At 36.9% G+C, this 16,756-nt stretch overlaps 1 protein-coding gene across 1 annotated transcript; it reads left to right on the top strand.

Moving 5' to 3' along the window:
- The first annotated feature begins 5,377 nt into the window (after positions 1-5,377).
- Positions 5,378-11,300, top strand: LOC145783017 (CCN family member 2-like). Its single transcript, XM_082594778.1, has 6 exons — positions 5,378-5,596; positions 7,051-7,297; positions 7,731-7,882; positions 8,223-8,397; positions 9,107-9,312; positions 9,454-11,300. The coding sequence occupies exons 1-6, from the start codon at positions 5,540-5,542 to the stop codon at positions 9,748-9,750; spliced, it is 1,134 nt and encodes a 377-aa protein (XP_082450904.1). The 5' UTR covers positions 5,378-5,539; the 3' UTR covers positions 9,751-11,300.
- The last annotated feature ends 5,456 nt before the right edge of the window (positions 11,301-16,756 follow it).

The raw sequence follows: 16,756 nt of genomic DNA, 5'->3' as shown, positions 1-16,756 counted from the left end.
TGTCACAAGCCTTTCAGTTACAGAACTTCTTTGAACTCAGTTGCTTTTTTCATTCTTCGTGTGGGGGTGATTGTAAATGTATAGACCACAATTGTCAAAAAAAAAAAAAAAATTTAACGGTTATGTTAATGGGTATGGTCTCCGAGAAATTGTAGGGAGTAAGACATACGTTATTACATTAATCCTGACGCGCACGTGTGGTATCTCCTGGTGAGCATCGAGAACATCACAAAAGTTGTAATCTCGACTCCATCAGTAACCATCTCAACAATGCAACACAAACCAAATCACATCAGCAGGATGTGTTGAAATCCTATACCTGACATGTCTCAGATAGCAAAATTGTTCTATTTACGTTGACTAATCGTTTACATGCAGCTGTTAGTTGATTGTAACTTTGATAAGCTTAAGTAGGCTAGACCGGACTATAACTTGTTCAACTTCCACGCCTACCCACAGATAGCGCTAATTAGGCATAGATTATTTTGATGATGTAAACTACAATACTTGGAATATATGATAAAAAAGTTTAATTAAAAAGAGGAATAAGGTTTGACTGACATATCTGCAATTTATTGCTGCTATCCTGGGCTATTTTTAAAACTTATGTTTGTAAAGCGTGCTCAGAACGAAGTTTTAGAGCAATGTCACTGTCGCTGTCATTTCATAAATTTCATCTTAAAACTTCATAACTAATAAAGTATCTAACAATGCCATTAATTAATTACAAAACGCCGAGCTACCATCTAGTAGGCCATCTTAGCCTACATTGAAGTGCGGCTGAATATTCGATTGTTTAAGCAAAAAGACAGTGATCATTCGTAGCTGTGACCAATTTTAAGAAAAAAGATTGACTTATTATAATAAGAACAAAAAAGATAATTTTATTCTGTAATCTTTCATTTCACTAGTTTTGGCTAGGGTTACCATATGTCCTCTTTTAGGAGGATTTGTCCTCTTTTTTCATAAAAAATGAATTGTCCTCCGAGGACACTTAAAAATGCTCAAATGTCCTCTTTTTTGCACTGCTATCATTTTCAACAATGTTTTATTTTTATGTGACGTTTGGCGAAAGCTAAATAAGGCTAAGCAACAATAGCCTACCAAAAGGAAAAGATGTTTTCTGTGAGCTGTGGCAGAAGTAGGCTATCCTTGTTTAAGAAAAGTGTTTACTGACTTTGAAGTTGACAATACATTGCTTGGTGGATACGGTGGATAGGCTACATTTATTTCTGTGGCAAACGAAGAAAGTGTTACTCGATGACCATGTCAGATGTATTATGATTGTTTGACTCTTGCGTTGCCTATTTGGATGAATAGACCACTAATTTCATTTTCCGTGTTCACATCCTTTGATTGGATGCTTATTCTGTCTTACACCAAAGAATAGGATAACGCCTTTCAGCGGTGTGTGAAGTATCTGTCAGAGAAAAATGTTGGCATTGATGATGCTGAACTGTTCGATCTATATCAAAGCTAGTGCAAATGTGTCTTTAAACCTGATAGTTAGCTTGCTTTAGCTTTTTTTAAATGATGGCACATTAAAAAATGAACAGAATAGTTTAAACACTGAAGAACTTTTTTAATAAATTGTTAAAAATCGAGCAATTCTTCGTCTGCAACCAGACTAAAGCTCAAAATGCAAAACTCTTTTTTCTGTGATGAAAATTGAATGAACAGCAAAATGTTCGTCGACTGAATCTGACAAATAAATATGTTATGTCTTTAGTTGCCACTTTTTCTACATAGGCCTATAATCATCTAAGAAGATGTAAAATTTGTTTAAACCTAAAAACCCACTGGCATTTTACTTGCTTACTAAACATGTCCTCTTTTTGGGTGATGAAAATATGGTAGGCCTAGTTTTGGCAATACTTATGCAAGCAAGTTAATTTATAAAAATCATTGCCTTACAACAAAAAATAAAATAGGCTACATTTCGCAATGTGCTGCATGCAGGGCCTGATTAAGGCTCACGGGGCCCGAGGCACAGCTAAGTTTAGGGGCCCCTATTGGCAATCGCTTTCGATGCAGAGCAGGAGTGCTCAACGGTTACTGCAAAATTGATACACATTTTGAAATCGTTACTCCAAAATAGCAACTGTGCACACACTGGCACAACAATTTTCACTATCGGTACTGTTGTATTTCCAGACGTTTAATATAAAATAAACAATAATAATTGTAGCGATAGCCAACCAAGTGAGAAAACCATTTACCTCTTGTTACTTACTAATAATAATAATAATGTTATGGTTTTTATTTATTGTCGCTCTACAACAGCTAAGGTCTTTTAGCGACAGGGCTCATTTTTCATTTATATCAGGTTTACGATGTTATCACATTATTACCCGACTCATTCTCACCGCGCTATGCAGGATAGAACACAATCGGTACCGTTTTTAAAGTCTTCGGTTTGACCCGACCTGGAATCGATCTCAGATCTACCAGCACCAGAGCCGAAGGCGAAACCACTCGGCCACTGAGCTGGTCGTTGTTACTTACTAATAATAATAATAATAATAATGTTATGGTTTTATTTATTGTCGCTCTACAACAGCTGAGGTCTTTTAGCGACAGGGCTCATGTTTAATTTATATCAGGTTTACGATGTTATCACATTATTACCCGACTCATTCTCACTGCGCTATGCAGGATAGAACACAATCGGTACCGTTTTTAAAGTCTTCGGTTTGACCCGACCTGGAATCGATCTCAGATCTACCAGCACCAGAGCCGAAGGCGAAACCACTCGGCCACTGAGCTGGTTGTTACTTACTGATTCACTGTATAAAATCAACGCAATATATAGTAAGAAAGAAACGCAAAACAATCAACTGAGGAACGTGGTACAGAACGCTCAATTGATTACACGCGCAGTGCGGTGGTAATCAATTCCAACGTCTGTACCAGAAAACGCTGAACGGTGATTATGTAGTGACGCTGGTCACGAGTTACATATATTCAACGTAGATGACGACTATAACAGGTACCTACGACTACGGTAGGTTACTAATGTAAAAAAAATTGGGGGCCCCAAAACCATGGGGCCTGAGGCCTGTGCCTCGTGTGCTTCATGGTTAATCAGGCCCTGGCTGCATGCATAAAACATACAATCCTGAAGAGAGATTTTTTCCGCTAGCATATACGTTAAAACAAGTGCATGTTCATAAAATGTGAGTGTAAATGGACAGGAAACTACTACAAAACTAACTTCATATGTGAGTTTATGGCGACGCGATGTTGGCTCGTTCGTCAGAGACAGTTGATGATGACTAGGTTTTGATGGTCATGTGAAAACTGTAACACCTGCATTGCATCCGGCTATAGGCCTAGGAAATAATGGCGCCGACATCACTGTCATTTTTTTGTCGTTTCTAAATCGTTGGGAAACCCATCTACATTGAGATGTAAAACCATTTAAGGCTATGTTGTTGATGCTTCAAAAACTACCCAGACTTTTCATCATTTCCAAAGTTGCGTACCGCATTGAGAAAGTTGTCACTAGCTGGTTGCGGAGACCAGCGGGCATCAGGAAAACAACATGTTTTCCAAGATGTGCAAATGCGGAAACGATTGAAACTGAATAGCCCATTGAACTCCAAGACCCTTGGAAGAACTTCCTATTAAAATCAACCAAGTCCTATGTAGGAAATTAGTCACAAGAGCATGATATGAATAACATTGCGACAGTTTCAATTTACCGCTTTGGTTCTATAAATAAATTTTGCAAGCAATTGTTGGAAAACGAGCCTTGCCAAACTCTTTGCACCTTTAAATGACTTTTTGACAGCAAATTGTCCGTTTGCTTTCAGCTGCTCAATTAATAAGACCGGAATCCAATTAAAATAATTCAGGTTAGCAGAATGACAAAGGCCACATCTTACTTTAGGCTTCTAGCCTACATCCTAGGCTGCCATTTAGAAAACAATTTATTGTTCTTCTCAAAAGGACAAACAACCCGTTTAAACTTTAAAGTAGGCTAACAACAAAACTATAACAGCCACTATTGAATGTAAACTACTGTAGGCTACTACAGAGGTCATATTTCATTTTTGTGTAGAAAGCTGAAAAAGTTAAAAAATGTTCTTAAAATAAAGTTATTTGTTAAGTTTATTTTTTGCACAAAAATTTTGCAGGTTGGAGTAATCTTGATGAGTAAGCTATTACTTAAATATGTAAACACTGTTTTTTTAAAGCAAAACATTTTCATAACGCAGAATTTCTAAGCCATCACGAAATTTGCGACACAGGTCACACAGCCTACGGTTGCTTTAAGATTTCACTTTTGGAAAATCAACTGATTAAAATATCTTGCTTGAATGTGGCCTAAAATTTAGATAAATAGTGAAAATTGGTATTTAACTTCATTGCCACTTTGATAACACAATTTCTTCCTCTTTGTGTTGAGCATTGTTATTACAAATTCTCCGATGGGTAGCGCAAGTAAGTAGAAAGTTCAGTATAAACACAATTGACTCAGTTCCAAAGCCAAACACGACATGCGTAGCTCTGTTTTTGTCGAGGATAAACATTTAGACACTCCTTGGCTGACATCTTTTGTAACAAAAGAATAAAACTATTTCAAACATGCGTGTAACATGGCTTTAGATTGTTCCGTTAATTCTTTGCATACCATCGCAGTGATGCGCGCTTCTAGTCATGTAGAGGTTTTAAGCAACTTGACTTTGTACCTATTCCTTTTAAACAACTTTGGTAGGCTTTATTTTCAAAAAAGGGTTCAGATTTTGCTTTTTTGACATTATTTTGTTGCCATTTGCCATACACTGCCTCTCTGAATAAAACCAACGAGACATACATTAATTTTTCGGTTTTGGTCAAAGCTAGTAACAAACCATGGCCAGTTAAAGTAATTAATTGTACACAAGGATCTTTAAGTAGAATGTTTGTTTGGTGATTTTTTGTTTAGAGCTAAGATCGGCGTGCAATAGAGAGAATACTAAGAGGTTAGATTGTTGTGCAAATGCCAGCATTTGATGAATGCAAAATAGCAGTACCATGCAATAGAGAAGTTTTATTAATGTCTTAATCAAGCAAGTGCTTTTGATACGGGCCACTTATCAAAAATTTGATTCAAAGAACAATGCAGAAATGACACCTTTTTTGGGAAGAAAAATTAGCAACACTTGTCAGAATATATTAAAAATAGTTGTCGATTTGACATCAAGGAAATTCTTTCTCGTTTTTTTTCGAATTCAAAAACATTCTTTTTACTCTTTTTCTCTCGATGACTGTTTCTTTGTGGCGTCGTTCGCTCTTCTTCTACGAAATCTCTTTCGCAACCGGTTGAAAATATGCGGAGGCCAGATAAATTCACCTCGTTTCAAAACTAAGAGTCATTCTGCTCAGACATCTGCAAGTGAAAGCTAACAGAGCAAAAGAATTACAGATTTTTGACAGATTGCCTTGCCGGCGAAAACCTAAGCAGATTTATTTTGAAAACAAACTTTAACTTTTTGACCAAAGTCAGTCTTTTGTATTTATATAACTTCCATTGACTTTCGAATTCGCAAAGAAGATGTCTTTCAGCAAGATTGTGCTTTTTTTCGTCACTGCCTGCACGTTAGCGATGACGGTAAGTGAGCATATGCAATAAATATAATCACATATTTGTGAAGCTTCAGCAGCTTCGACATTACTTAAACTGGAAGATCCATTACTCTCAATGCAGGAAATCTTGTAGAATCATAGATCTTTGCTTGTTCTGACGAATTAAACTTTCGTAACTGTAGTTTGGTTGGTTGTTTAAAATAGCTTAGGCCTACGTATATTATAGCGTTGTATCAACAAACAGTAACTAACGTAGAAAGATCGTTTATCAAATGAAATGACGAGGTAAAACGTTTGTGACACTAGTTTTTTCCATCAGTTTTTTTTTTTTTGCAAACAATGGCACTGGAGGTGAAAACAATCAAGTTTTCGAAATGTCTGCTGAATTTATATTTTGGGATATAAATTTTTTGATTAGACCGATCAGGAGTTCTAAGTAATTTGCTCCCAATGAGATAAATATTTAGCAGAAATCATCTCATAAATAGTTTAGTTGATTCTTCAAAATGCGTATCAAACGTAAAGTGACGGTTATTGCGCGTTTGCAGAAACATCGAAGCATAGACGAAAGTTCGATCATTGGGACTGATAAAAAAGTATCATTGTTTTTTCAACATTACTGAGCACAGAGTTTCCAAAACGTTGTGTGATACACGCCGTTGGCGCAATGACGTCAGTAAAATACGGACCACTACGTAATAATAGTACGTAAGCCTATGTATAAGTTCCGTAAGGACGAATAAAAATATCTAAGATACTATTAAACTGCTGACAGCGTGCAGACGGCAGTAACTTTATGACATCATAGCCTACATGGTAATTTATATCAAAATTTAGACTAAGTCGCCAACACGAATGATGCTTATTAACTAGATTAGATATATTGCAAAATCACCTTGGGAATTAACTTGATGGGCAAACTAACTTTTTAATTTAAATCTAACTGCGCGCATGTTTCGTCGTCATTTGAAATTCCTGGCGAGTTTCTGAGCCGTGGCCTAAATGTAACGATCGACGTAATGAGTTTTGACGCTAGATTTTCAAGCGGACTAAAACATTAAACATTCAGCGTACAAGATGACTAGACAGGAAATCATGCGTTGTTTCGTGTGTATCAGGTACACCCATAAGCGACGTAATCCTTTACGTAGTGATGTGCCAGTTGAATCTAGTGCACAACTAATAATTCATTCTGGTGATTTTAAGCTTTTTGATTGTAGCCTATAGAAGCTTGCGTAACAAGTGTTGCGACTTGGGTGTTGTCTCTGTCAAATTAAAAAAAAGTATTTAATTTGATGTAAATTAACAAGCAAAGAAACACAAGATTTTGATCACGTGCTTTGTTACTGCTTTTTGCGGTTTTGATCTTGCATAGTCACCTCCTTTATCAAACCAATCTATTCAAAATGTCAACTACATTCTTGTTCGTGAAAGTCTGTTGATTTTTTTTTTATCTAATAAATGGGTACTTTTTTTCAGATATCTACATTTGAAATTCCCAAATCCATCAAGACACGTTCTCCTGAGTGCATCCGAAGATGTGGCAACTGCCCACGAACACCGAGCTGCGCTCCCGGAGTCAGCCTAGTCACGGATCACTGTGGATGCTGCAAAACATGCGCGAAACAACTTGGGGAAACATGCACTGACGAAATGAAGTGCGACGTTCACAAAAATCTCTACTGTAGTTACAACGATGTTGATGGCAATGAAAGAAGATGTGTTGGTGAGTTGGCAACATTTGCTTGCTTGCAAAATCTACGAAAGTTGCAATTGGAAATCACATTTCCACATTCTTTTGTTTAAATCTTACACTTCTAACCATTGCTTGAATCGAAAACTTGGCTCGTATCGTCATCAATCAAAAGGAGTTGTTACATATGAGGATGGCATTGTTTTTTAAAATGTTAACGTCAGATACACAGAGCGTTATGTTTCAATTAAGGTTTACCATACAAGAAAAGCTGTTCAAAGAAAGATTCCTTGAAAGACTGTAGTGTATAATAGCCTATAAGGATTGACCACAAAAGTGTTTGAAACTATTTTGTTTTCCTTATTGCAACTGTCAAGTTGCACTGATTTTCGTGTTTGGCAATACAATCAGAATTTGACATATATTTTCAAGTCAACAAAAAACTCATGCAAATATTTTTTTGCAGCAAAGCCAGGCCGGTCGTGCTTTTCTGGAGGAAGAACCTACGTGAATGGGGAATCTTTCAACATCGGTTGCAAAGTCACCTGCACATGTATTGACGGTTACCTTGGCTGCACACCACAATGTCCTATCACTATTACAGCGGTAGCACCAAAGGTAAATGAACTACTTTATTAAAAAAAGTCAAATATCTTTTGTGTAAGAATCTAGGTAAAAGTCCACACGAAAAATATCCCGACTGGAAAGTATCCTTCTTTTTCGAGAGAGGAGATATTTTCCTGGTGGATATTTTCCGAGTGGGTATTTTCCACTGGAGATTTTTTCTGTATCGAACTATTTTCCATATAGACATTTCCAGTATGGATTTTTCCGTGTGGAGTTTTACCGATTACCTTTGTGTAACTGCTATTGCCAGTAGCACAAGCTGTTTGTGTACTTTGGTTCAAATGTTCGTGAAAGTGAAAAATTCCATTCAGTGTTTGTGTGTTTGTTGCAGAATTGCTTACACCCACGACTTGTTACTAAGCCCAACAAATGCTGCGAAGAATGGGTGTGTACTGGTGACAGGCTAAACAACACAACTACTGATCACGCTCAACGCACACCCATCAGAGGGCAAAGACGTGTCACAGCCCATGTTTCACGATATCGACCAAGAGTAGTTGCATCAGGTAAGAAAGAAATGAAGATATTTTGTATGGGCTACGCTTTGCAAATGTACCATAATGGTATAATAGCATAACATATCATTATGAAGAGCTGTAAACGATATAAAATGATTGTGGTTGAGTGAAACCGTAATGTGGATGACCCAGCTAGCAAAGTTCGTGTTTTTTACAATAGTGTAAGTAAACGTTGAATCAATGTAAAACAAGCAAATTTTGTATGCAAAATGTAGAAAGCATTAAGCTTTTCTTGAAGTGGGCAATATGTAGGTATTTTCATGTTAAGGTTATTTGTTCTTGTCAACACATTTTTATGATAATCAAATTAGATTACCCAACGATAAATGCCAGATGCCAGGCTATGTTTTTGTTTACCGATATTCTATCCATTGCCTGATATAAAAAGCTACTGCGAGCTAATGTGGCAACAATGTTGCTGATGCTCGCCTGAGTAATGTCTTAGCACCGTAATTCAGAAAACAAAACTAAAGTCATGAACCCAGCTGAAACAAATTAAACAGTTCTGTATTGATTGAAAATCTCCAAGCGCTCCATTTCTGCAAAAATGTGATAGAAAATGCCATTGGCTTGGGCGTGTTTATTTCCGAACGACTGCAGCGAGTTATAGCCTAAACGCAAACATTTCAGAACTAGACAACGATGAATATTTTCGTGACCCATTTTAAATATTTATTAATATTTTTTTTTCTTTCAGCTAACAGACGAGCTCCAATTGCTGTCAGCGTACGAACCAAAGACAGGTGTAAAGTACAAACCACAGAATGGTCATCCTGCTCAAAAACGTGCGGCTGGGGCGTGTCAGAACGTGTCACTAATGACAATAAGGCGTGCAAGTTGAGAAAACAAACACGATTATGTCAGCTTCGGCCATGCAAAACCGATTTCACCTCAAATATCAAGGTATGTAGTTCTCATGCGTACTTTGGAGATTACAACTTTTCAAAGTATCAGTACAGTAGAACTGTTTAGCTTTTTATGGTGTAAAAAACAGTTTATTTAAAATACTTCAGAAATCTAACCGTGAGTACGTTTTTTTTGTAGAGAGGAAAGCGTTGTGTTCGGACCGTCAAGGCTCAACGACGAGTCCGCTACACCTTCTCGGGGTGCCGAAGCAAGGTATATACTCCCAAGTACTGTGGGGCGTGTGCAGATGACAGATGTTGCTCTCCAAAGCAAACCGTCACTAAACCAGTTAGGTTTGTCTGTGATGACGGCTTTCGATTCAAGAAACGAATGATGGTGATCAAGTCTTGCGAATGCAACCATAAGTGCAGAGGGTCAAATAACGACATCTTCTCTCCTTACCGACGGATGGGTGGCGACACTTCGCGAGAGTGAGAAACGAAATCTCTTTTTGAACCAAAGGTTAAGAGGGCCTCCTTTGCTGCTGCCAAGACAAAGTACAAGTGGAAGAACGTCAATTCAACAAGCGATTGTCGAAACGCCATCGTCGGTTAAACCGGCACGCTGCCGATGGCGACGCCTACTTCCGGGGCTTTGGTTTCCGCAGAAATTCCACTGTAATGCCGAGTATTCAAGTGCAATAAAACAACAGCGTGAGTGCGTAACGACGACCACTGGTTGAAATTTGGAGAGGAGCGAAAAATTACAATTCTACACACGAACAACTTCAATCGTGTAGTGAAAAACTGCAGCATTGCTGAAGGCACATTTTCAAACGCCTTAGGTTTTTCATCTTGTGTCAACATTGTTTACACGTTTTTATTTTCATTAGGTTATTTATTTAAATTTTGACTTCTCGACATCCAACGTACTAGCACGTACTGTATTTGCGAGTTTTTATTCGTACCTAGTTGTCAGAAAGTTACCTTGAAGGATATGAATTTTGACATAGCGTTGCAACTGCAACGTTAATCTTCTTTGAGAACTTGAAAGAAATAGATTTTTGCTACAATCAATCAGGTGTGAAATCCACGTGTTAAATTGTTGATTTTTTTCTCTTTTCAAAACCGTTAAATCTTGAGTGTTTAATATAAGTTGCTAAATGGCGAGAAAGGAAAGAGGCTTGGTCGCTGGTATGCGGTTTGCGTGCGAGCAGGGTGCCGTCTTGTCAGATCATTCAAAAGTTTTTCTCTCTCTTTTGGATCGGTTTTTTGTTTCGAAATCCCGTGTTGTGCAACGTGTTTGTTTTCATCACGGATTGGGTTGATTTATAGAGCGAGTGAAGCGTTCAAAGTTGAAAAATCACGTCTGCCTGTTATAATTTTTTTTCTGCATAATGCGTGAGTTACTCTCGAAACAAAAGACTTTTCTTAATTTGACATTTTAAAATTTCGAATAAAACTAACACAAGTCAGAAATTATTACTAGCCTACTTCTTTACCGGTTGTGTGTTTTATCGTAGCAACTATACCGTTTACTCTGTGACAATACCTGCTAGCCTTCCTATTTAAAGGCTGAGCTTTGAAGGTGAATTTCTAGTTTTTGTGTGTTTTAGCTGGTATTTTCGACTGTGTTTTGCGTAACAATAACCGAGTGTCGCTTGATGTATTGATCGATTAGGAAAAACGATACTATTTTTATCGTGATCTTTCAATACAATAATAAAATTCGTAGTAGTCTACCAGTGATTTGATTGGAGAAGCTTTATTCCAATAGCTTTTCCATTTAACTGCTTTTGTATAAACTGTTTGCGAAGTAATGGCAAGAACAAATTTTTTTACCAGAGTATTTACAACGCATTTACAACACATCAAGTGTTGTAGGCTGTGTTAACTCCATACCGCAAGTTTACCGTCACGTTAAAGTTTTATTTGTTGTTTATTTATTCAAATCGTTTCTACTTCACAATCTCAAGGGTATTGAGAGGTTCTGTATTTTTGTATTGATACTGATCGTAAAAAGTACAGTAAATAAAACCGTTTCATCCTTAATGTTGTCGGTTTAAATATTAACAGCTCAGAGACAACAAGAAGGCTGTACGATCAAACGAAAAGATAAACCGATTGTATTCTTACAGAATTGACAATATCACTAAAATACATCGTCTTGCGATGAGGTAGATGGACGAAAAACCTGTTAAAGTTTTTTTTTAACTCAAGTTTGAGCAATATATTGCTGTGACAGAAAAGACAGCTGTTTACAGTAATCAGGAGTCAGATTAAAGCACCTTACCTTCAAAGGTGGGTTTCAAATAAGACAGATGCCCCTTTACAATTTCGAAGATAATCTTGATGATCCAACATCAGTTGTGGTTGTTGTGATTTGATTTGTTTCAAGAAGGGCGACATCATACTTCAGTTTGGGTCAGTCTCCCACCTTGCCAGTTAAAAAGAATCTCAGCGCAACAATATTTCCAAAGCAAATCGAACACAACATAATTATGTTGATGCTTATTATACTTAAATGTAGCATACACTGGTGGCCAGTGGCGGATATGAAGTGAAACCTTCTCACTGAGATTGGTAGCCTATTGTTAACTTTGTTTTAAAAATAATATCGTTTAAGTTCCATAGACTCTTTCGGTTTGTTTGTGTCGCTCTTTTAATGGAAGAGGAACAGGCGGTTGTGCGGTAGATGGTGGAAAGGGAACTCATTTGCCCAAGAACAGGCGGTTGAAGTCATAAAGCTCCACGGCTGTGAATTACCAACCCCGATCTTTTTGCCGTTGGACAAAACTCATGGCTTGTCGGCACACCTAGCTTCTAAAACAAGCGTCATAAAATTAACTAAATGAATTATTTAAATGCGCGTACAGGCGTCTTCACATAACACTAAAGGCTATGAGGGATCGACAATGCATAACAAAGACAGGCAAATGAAAGTTGAGAGCTGCAAGCCTGCACTCATCATGTTAGAGATGGCAGCTTGCTATGATATTGCCCCCGTTCAAGAACAGTGCTGAAACAACACACTAGAAGCATACAATTCAGCATCATCTTCACATCAGCTGCAACAGATGTGAAGCGGTGGGCGCCATGTTGCGTTTTATATAAAGAGTTGCATAAGAACAATGGATGTTGAGAAGGCAAAGTTTTAGCAGTTTTAATGAATGTTTCAGAAGGAATGCCTTGACTATTTTAACATCTTTTGGTCTGGGTTTCATTTCTCAATACAAAGGGCAATAGGCTACTAAAATTTCACTAAATACAATTTTCACAACGAAAAGCATTGTCACAAATTTGCTGTGTTTTCAACAGGCAGTGATTCTGTCATAAACTAACTAAGGAGAAACAATCCTAGATTTGCTCTTGATGGTGGTCGCTGTTGAAGACAAAAGCTTGTTTATTAAAATATATAGCATAGGCTAATATGAATAAGCAAATTTATATCAAGAGTCATAGTCATACTCAATTTACACATTTCAAAGTCATGACAATGACCACAAGATCAAAAATAAAGCTAAGTATGAAAGGATATTTCACCGGTAGTTAGAAACAATTATTTTTGGAAACCCCATATCCCTGAGATGGTAACATTCGATTCCCTCCTGGCCACTTTTACGTTAATTTCAATACCTTTCTCCAATGACGATGCCTCAATCAGAACTATTGGTTCCTTTTACATTAATTCACCGTCTGCAGACGTCATTCTATAAAAAGACCAATTTTGCCGGCTGGTTGCTCATCAAGCAAAGGTATTTCATTTTTCATTGAAGTTACGTTGAAAGATGTGAAATCAATCAACACGCATCAAGCATTTCCTAAAAATCTTCTTCCTCGAAAGAAACTCTCCAGTTACAGATCTATTGTGCTGCGAGAGATGTAAGAAGGGAGGTATTGGTATCGGCTTTCAACTTCGATCATATGTAGATTTGGTATTCAAGAAAATCCTCAGTACAAAACGTTTTATACAACAACAACTAACACCCATGTGCGCAAGTGACGACCGTTCGAACTCAAAATGAAGACTTATCAATGGATAGTGGTTTGTTTTAAATAGCTTCAGCTTTCAATTCAGAGTTAGCTGAATACATTTCTGTCTATTTTTAGCCACGCCACAAAATGCAGCGCACAGTCAACGAATCATGTTACCTTAGAATTGTAAACAAACAGCTGAACGGGAATAAATAAATAAAATGTTTACCATTATCACCGAATAAAAGAGGTGTGAATAGTATCACCATTCTTCTTCAAGTCTGAATACAATCTTGAAGCCATTTAAAGCAATTAGTTATTTTTAGACAAAGCACTCTTAGTAGAATAAAGAATTCTAGCTGTAGACTTAAATCTCGTTAGAATTGGACGTAGCCATAAACCTAAAAACTTTACGAAATCGAGCGATATTTTTGCATTTGCGTTTTTTTTTTTTTATATTAATCAAACATTCAACTTTAATTTTGTTTTAGGAACAAACGAGAGTTCGTGCAGAATAAATTTAATCTATTGCTTACAAAACACATTTCTTTGTTGCAACGTTTTCTTCAAACAAGAGAATTGATCAATCATCTTAGATCTCAACAGGTCTTTCTATGGTATTTTAATTAACGCCAATAAGATTTAGCCTAAGTTCTTTCCGTGGAATCTTTGATAAACTTTTGTCTTGTGAGTGGGAGAAGCTTATCGCAAAACATATCATTACCCGATGAAAGCCAGCGCAACCCACGCACAGCCAACAAACTGGCAGTCAAAAGTGAAACTACTTCGTGGCTTTTTCTCACATCTGCTCTTTGAAGTCAGGATCAATTACATATATCGGAGTCAAACTAACAGTGGTATTATCTAACACCACTCTTGTAATGCCAGCAAGCCTCCACAAAAGAAGCGTATTTTCGTAAACAACACTTCGCGTAGGGTGATGTCAGTCATTTTATTGTCAGGTTTTGTTTGGGTATAAAAATTGGACAAAGCGTAAATTACATCAGACTTAAAACTCAAGCTATTAATCTATATTGGGAAATGCTTTAAACTATTTTTTAAACATGAATTATTGCAGTATACGCATCGCTATATTATTGATCAGACACCTTTAGGTGTTAATTTTAAATGATAATATAAACAAGACCCTACACAAGTTATAACAATTAATCCTTTATTTTGTTTTGAACACTTTCAAACTTGTTACAATTATCGCCTGCTTCACATTTTCTTGTTTTTTTTTAATTCTGACACGGCTTGCATTTTCTGATTCGTATATTGACTAGTAGACCCTACTAGTAGACAGTAGGAATTGGAGAAGAGCGAAGGCATTTAGATGTTATGGCTTCTCAGTCTTGTTTTATCCTTGCAACAATATGTGTGGTGGACCAGCCAAAGCTTACCTTCCCTTTCACAACGTTTAGAGTCAAGAGTTCGATTCCTCGTCGAGTCACAGCAAAAATTATGAAAAAAATAATATTAGTTTACCTCTTTCTTACGTGAAGCAGTAAAGAGAAATAGAGAGGTATTCCGTGAACAATTCTCTGGGGTAAATGTACTGTTTTCATACTGCAAAATGTTTATCGAAATATTTGCATCAAAAGGAAAACTTACCACCGTTAAATTTTTACCATGGGAAATATTATCTAGGAAATTATGAACGCTATTACCAGCATTATTAATATTATTATTATTTGTGTTTCCATTGTTACATTTTGACAGTTTATGCTGTGCTTGTGAATATATCTATTGCTAACAAATTAATAAATCTATGATCGTAAAATTATAAAGTCGACGCTGAGTACGGCCACGGCTACCTCGCCACGGCTACCTCGCCACGGCTACCTCACAGTCACAACAGTAGTTCAACTACCATTTATTTGAATGCGATATAGGTTATAGCCCAGATAGGTTGAGGGAAACACTAGAACTTTAAATTTCTGAACAGTTTCCAATTGAAATTTTGATGAGGTTTGTGCAAATTTGAGCGAAAAAAAGCAAGAGAAGATAAAATGATCCGGCGTCTGAGTACTGGCAGCTTGAAAGGCTTAACAAGTTCTGACATAAACTATTTCAAATTGTTTTCATAAGCGTCTAAGAAGAGATCGGTTGAAAACGAAACATCGTTTATATTATGACACATATGTGTCTTTTGTAATCGCTGAACGATAAACGAACGTGTTTTCCGATAGGCTGCTTATTATATCAGAAAGTTCGGATAACAAAATGCTTAAATTAACAAAAAAATTTTCTGAAAATACTGCGTGTCAGATCGAAAAATGTGTCAGTGATATTTACTGCTCTATTCACAAAAACATAGTTAATATTGGAAACAAATGCTTGTTTTTAGAAGCACTGAAAAAAAAGTATAGGCCAAAACTTTTTGTAGCACAATTAAGTTAGTTGGAGACTGTATTTCCGTTTCGTAAGAAAATGTGCAGATTTTTTTAGCAAATAAGGTTTTGCAAACGTAGGCTACGTTACCTCAAACTACTTTCCTCTTTTCAAATTTGCACATGGCCGAAGGAGTAAAGTTGCCAAAAAAGGTAGGCTATAAACTTTACAACCCAAATAGTAGTCACAAAAAGTACGAAGTTAGATTCAGAAAAAGGTTGGAAAGTGTCAATACCATATGAATTTCGTTGCACATGTAAATCAACCGGCAGGGCTGAAACAGGCAACTTCTGATGTGTTGCTCATTGTTTTTGTTGTCGTGCTTGTTCAAAGCTATTGAGCTAATTCGACTGATCGACTCATCGAAGCAGTACTTGTACTCGAAAGTTTCCTTTCTGCTTGCTTGAAAGAGGTTAGTTTTTCCGCAGGTTAAAAAGAAACCATGAATCAGTTAAGAATTGTCTTGGTAGTGTTGTATTTTTATTGTTCCTGATCTTTCGTATGTAAACAAGTCTTGTATTGCCGCTTTTTCAGGTCTTTGGTCATTTCAAGCCGCCTTGAATTGGTCTATTTATGTCGCTTATCAACTTAAAAGAACAACGTCCTGCGCTTATTACTGCCCAATATTGGCTGCGTGTCTCATGCCAGAAGTCGGCATAGGAAATCACGCCTTCAGTCTGATTTAAAGAAGCTAAATCGAAAATAACCATACAAAATGTTGAGCTTGAGCAGCTTTGCCAAGTTGATATCGATCAAGTGGGCAAGTCATACCGCTGACCAAAGCCAACAATCTAAATATAAAAGAAACAAAAACAAGATGGTGCCACATCAGAGATTTCACGTCAACGCAAAAACGTTTGCAATTGTATTCTATTCGACAGCCCAGTAGTTGGTTTGTTGTTTGAATTGCATTCACGCCACACCGTTTGAAATGGAGCTTAAAACCGGTGGTGCCTTTGTATCATTCAGAGGAAGGAATGGTCACACTGATGTAGCTATTTGTCCACAAAATCAGATGCTGGGTTATACAAGATAATTGCATTTGTTACGCCACGACGTTTGTGAACAAGTTAGTTATATAGTCTATCAAAGCAGTCTATCAAAGCAGTTTCAATGTGTAGAGCCATAACTAC

This window comes from Aplidium turbinatum, chromosome 14, assembly GCF_918807975.1.
Source record: "Aplidium turbinatum chromosome 14, kaAplTurb1.1, whole genome shotgun sequence".
In the NCBI taxonomy this organism is placed as follows: Eukaryota; Metazoa; Chordata; class Ascidiacea; order Aplousobranchia; family Polyclinidae; genus Aplidium; species Aplidium turbinatum.
This window is presented reverse-complemented; position numbering and strand designations above follow the sequence as displayed.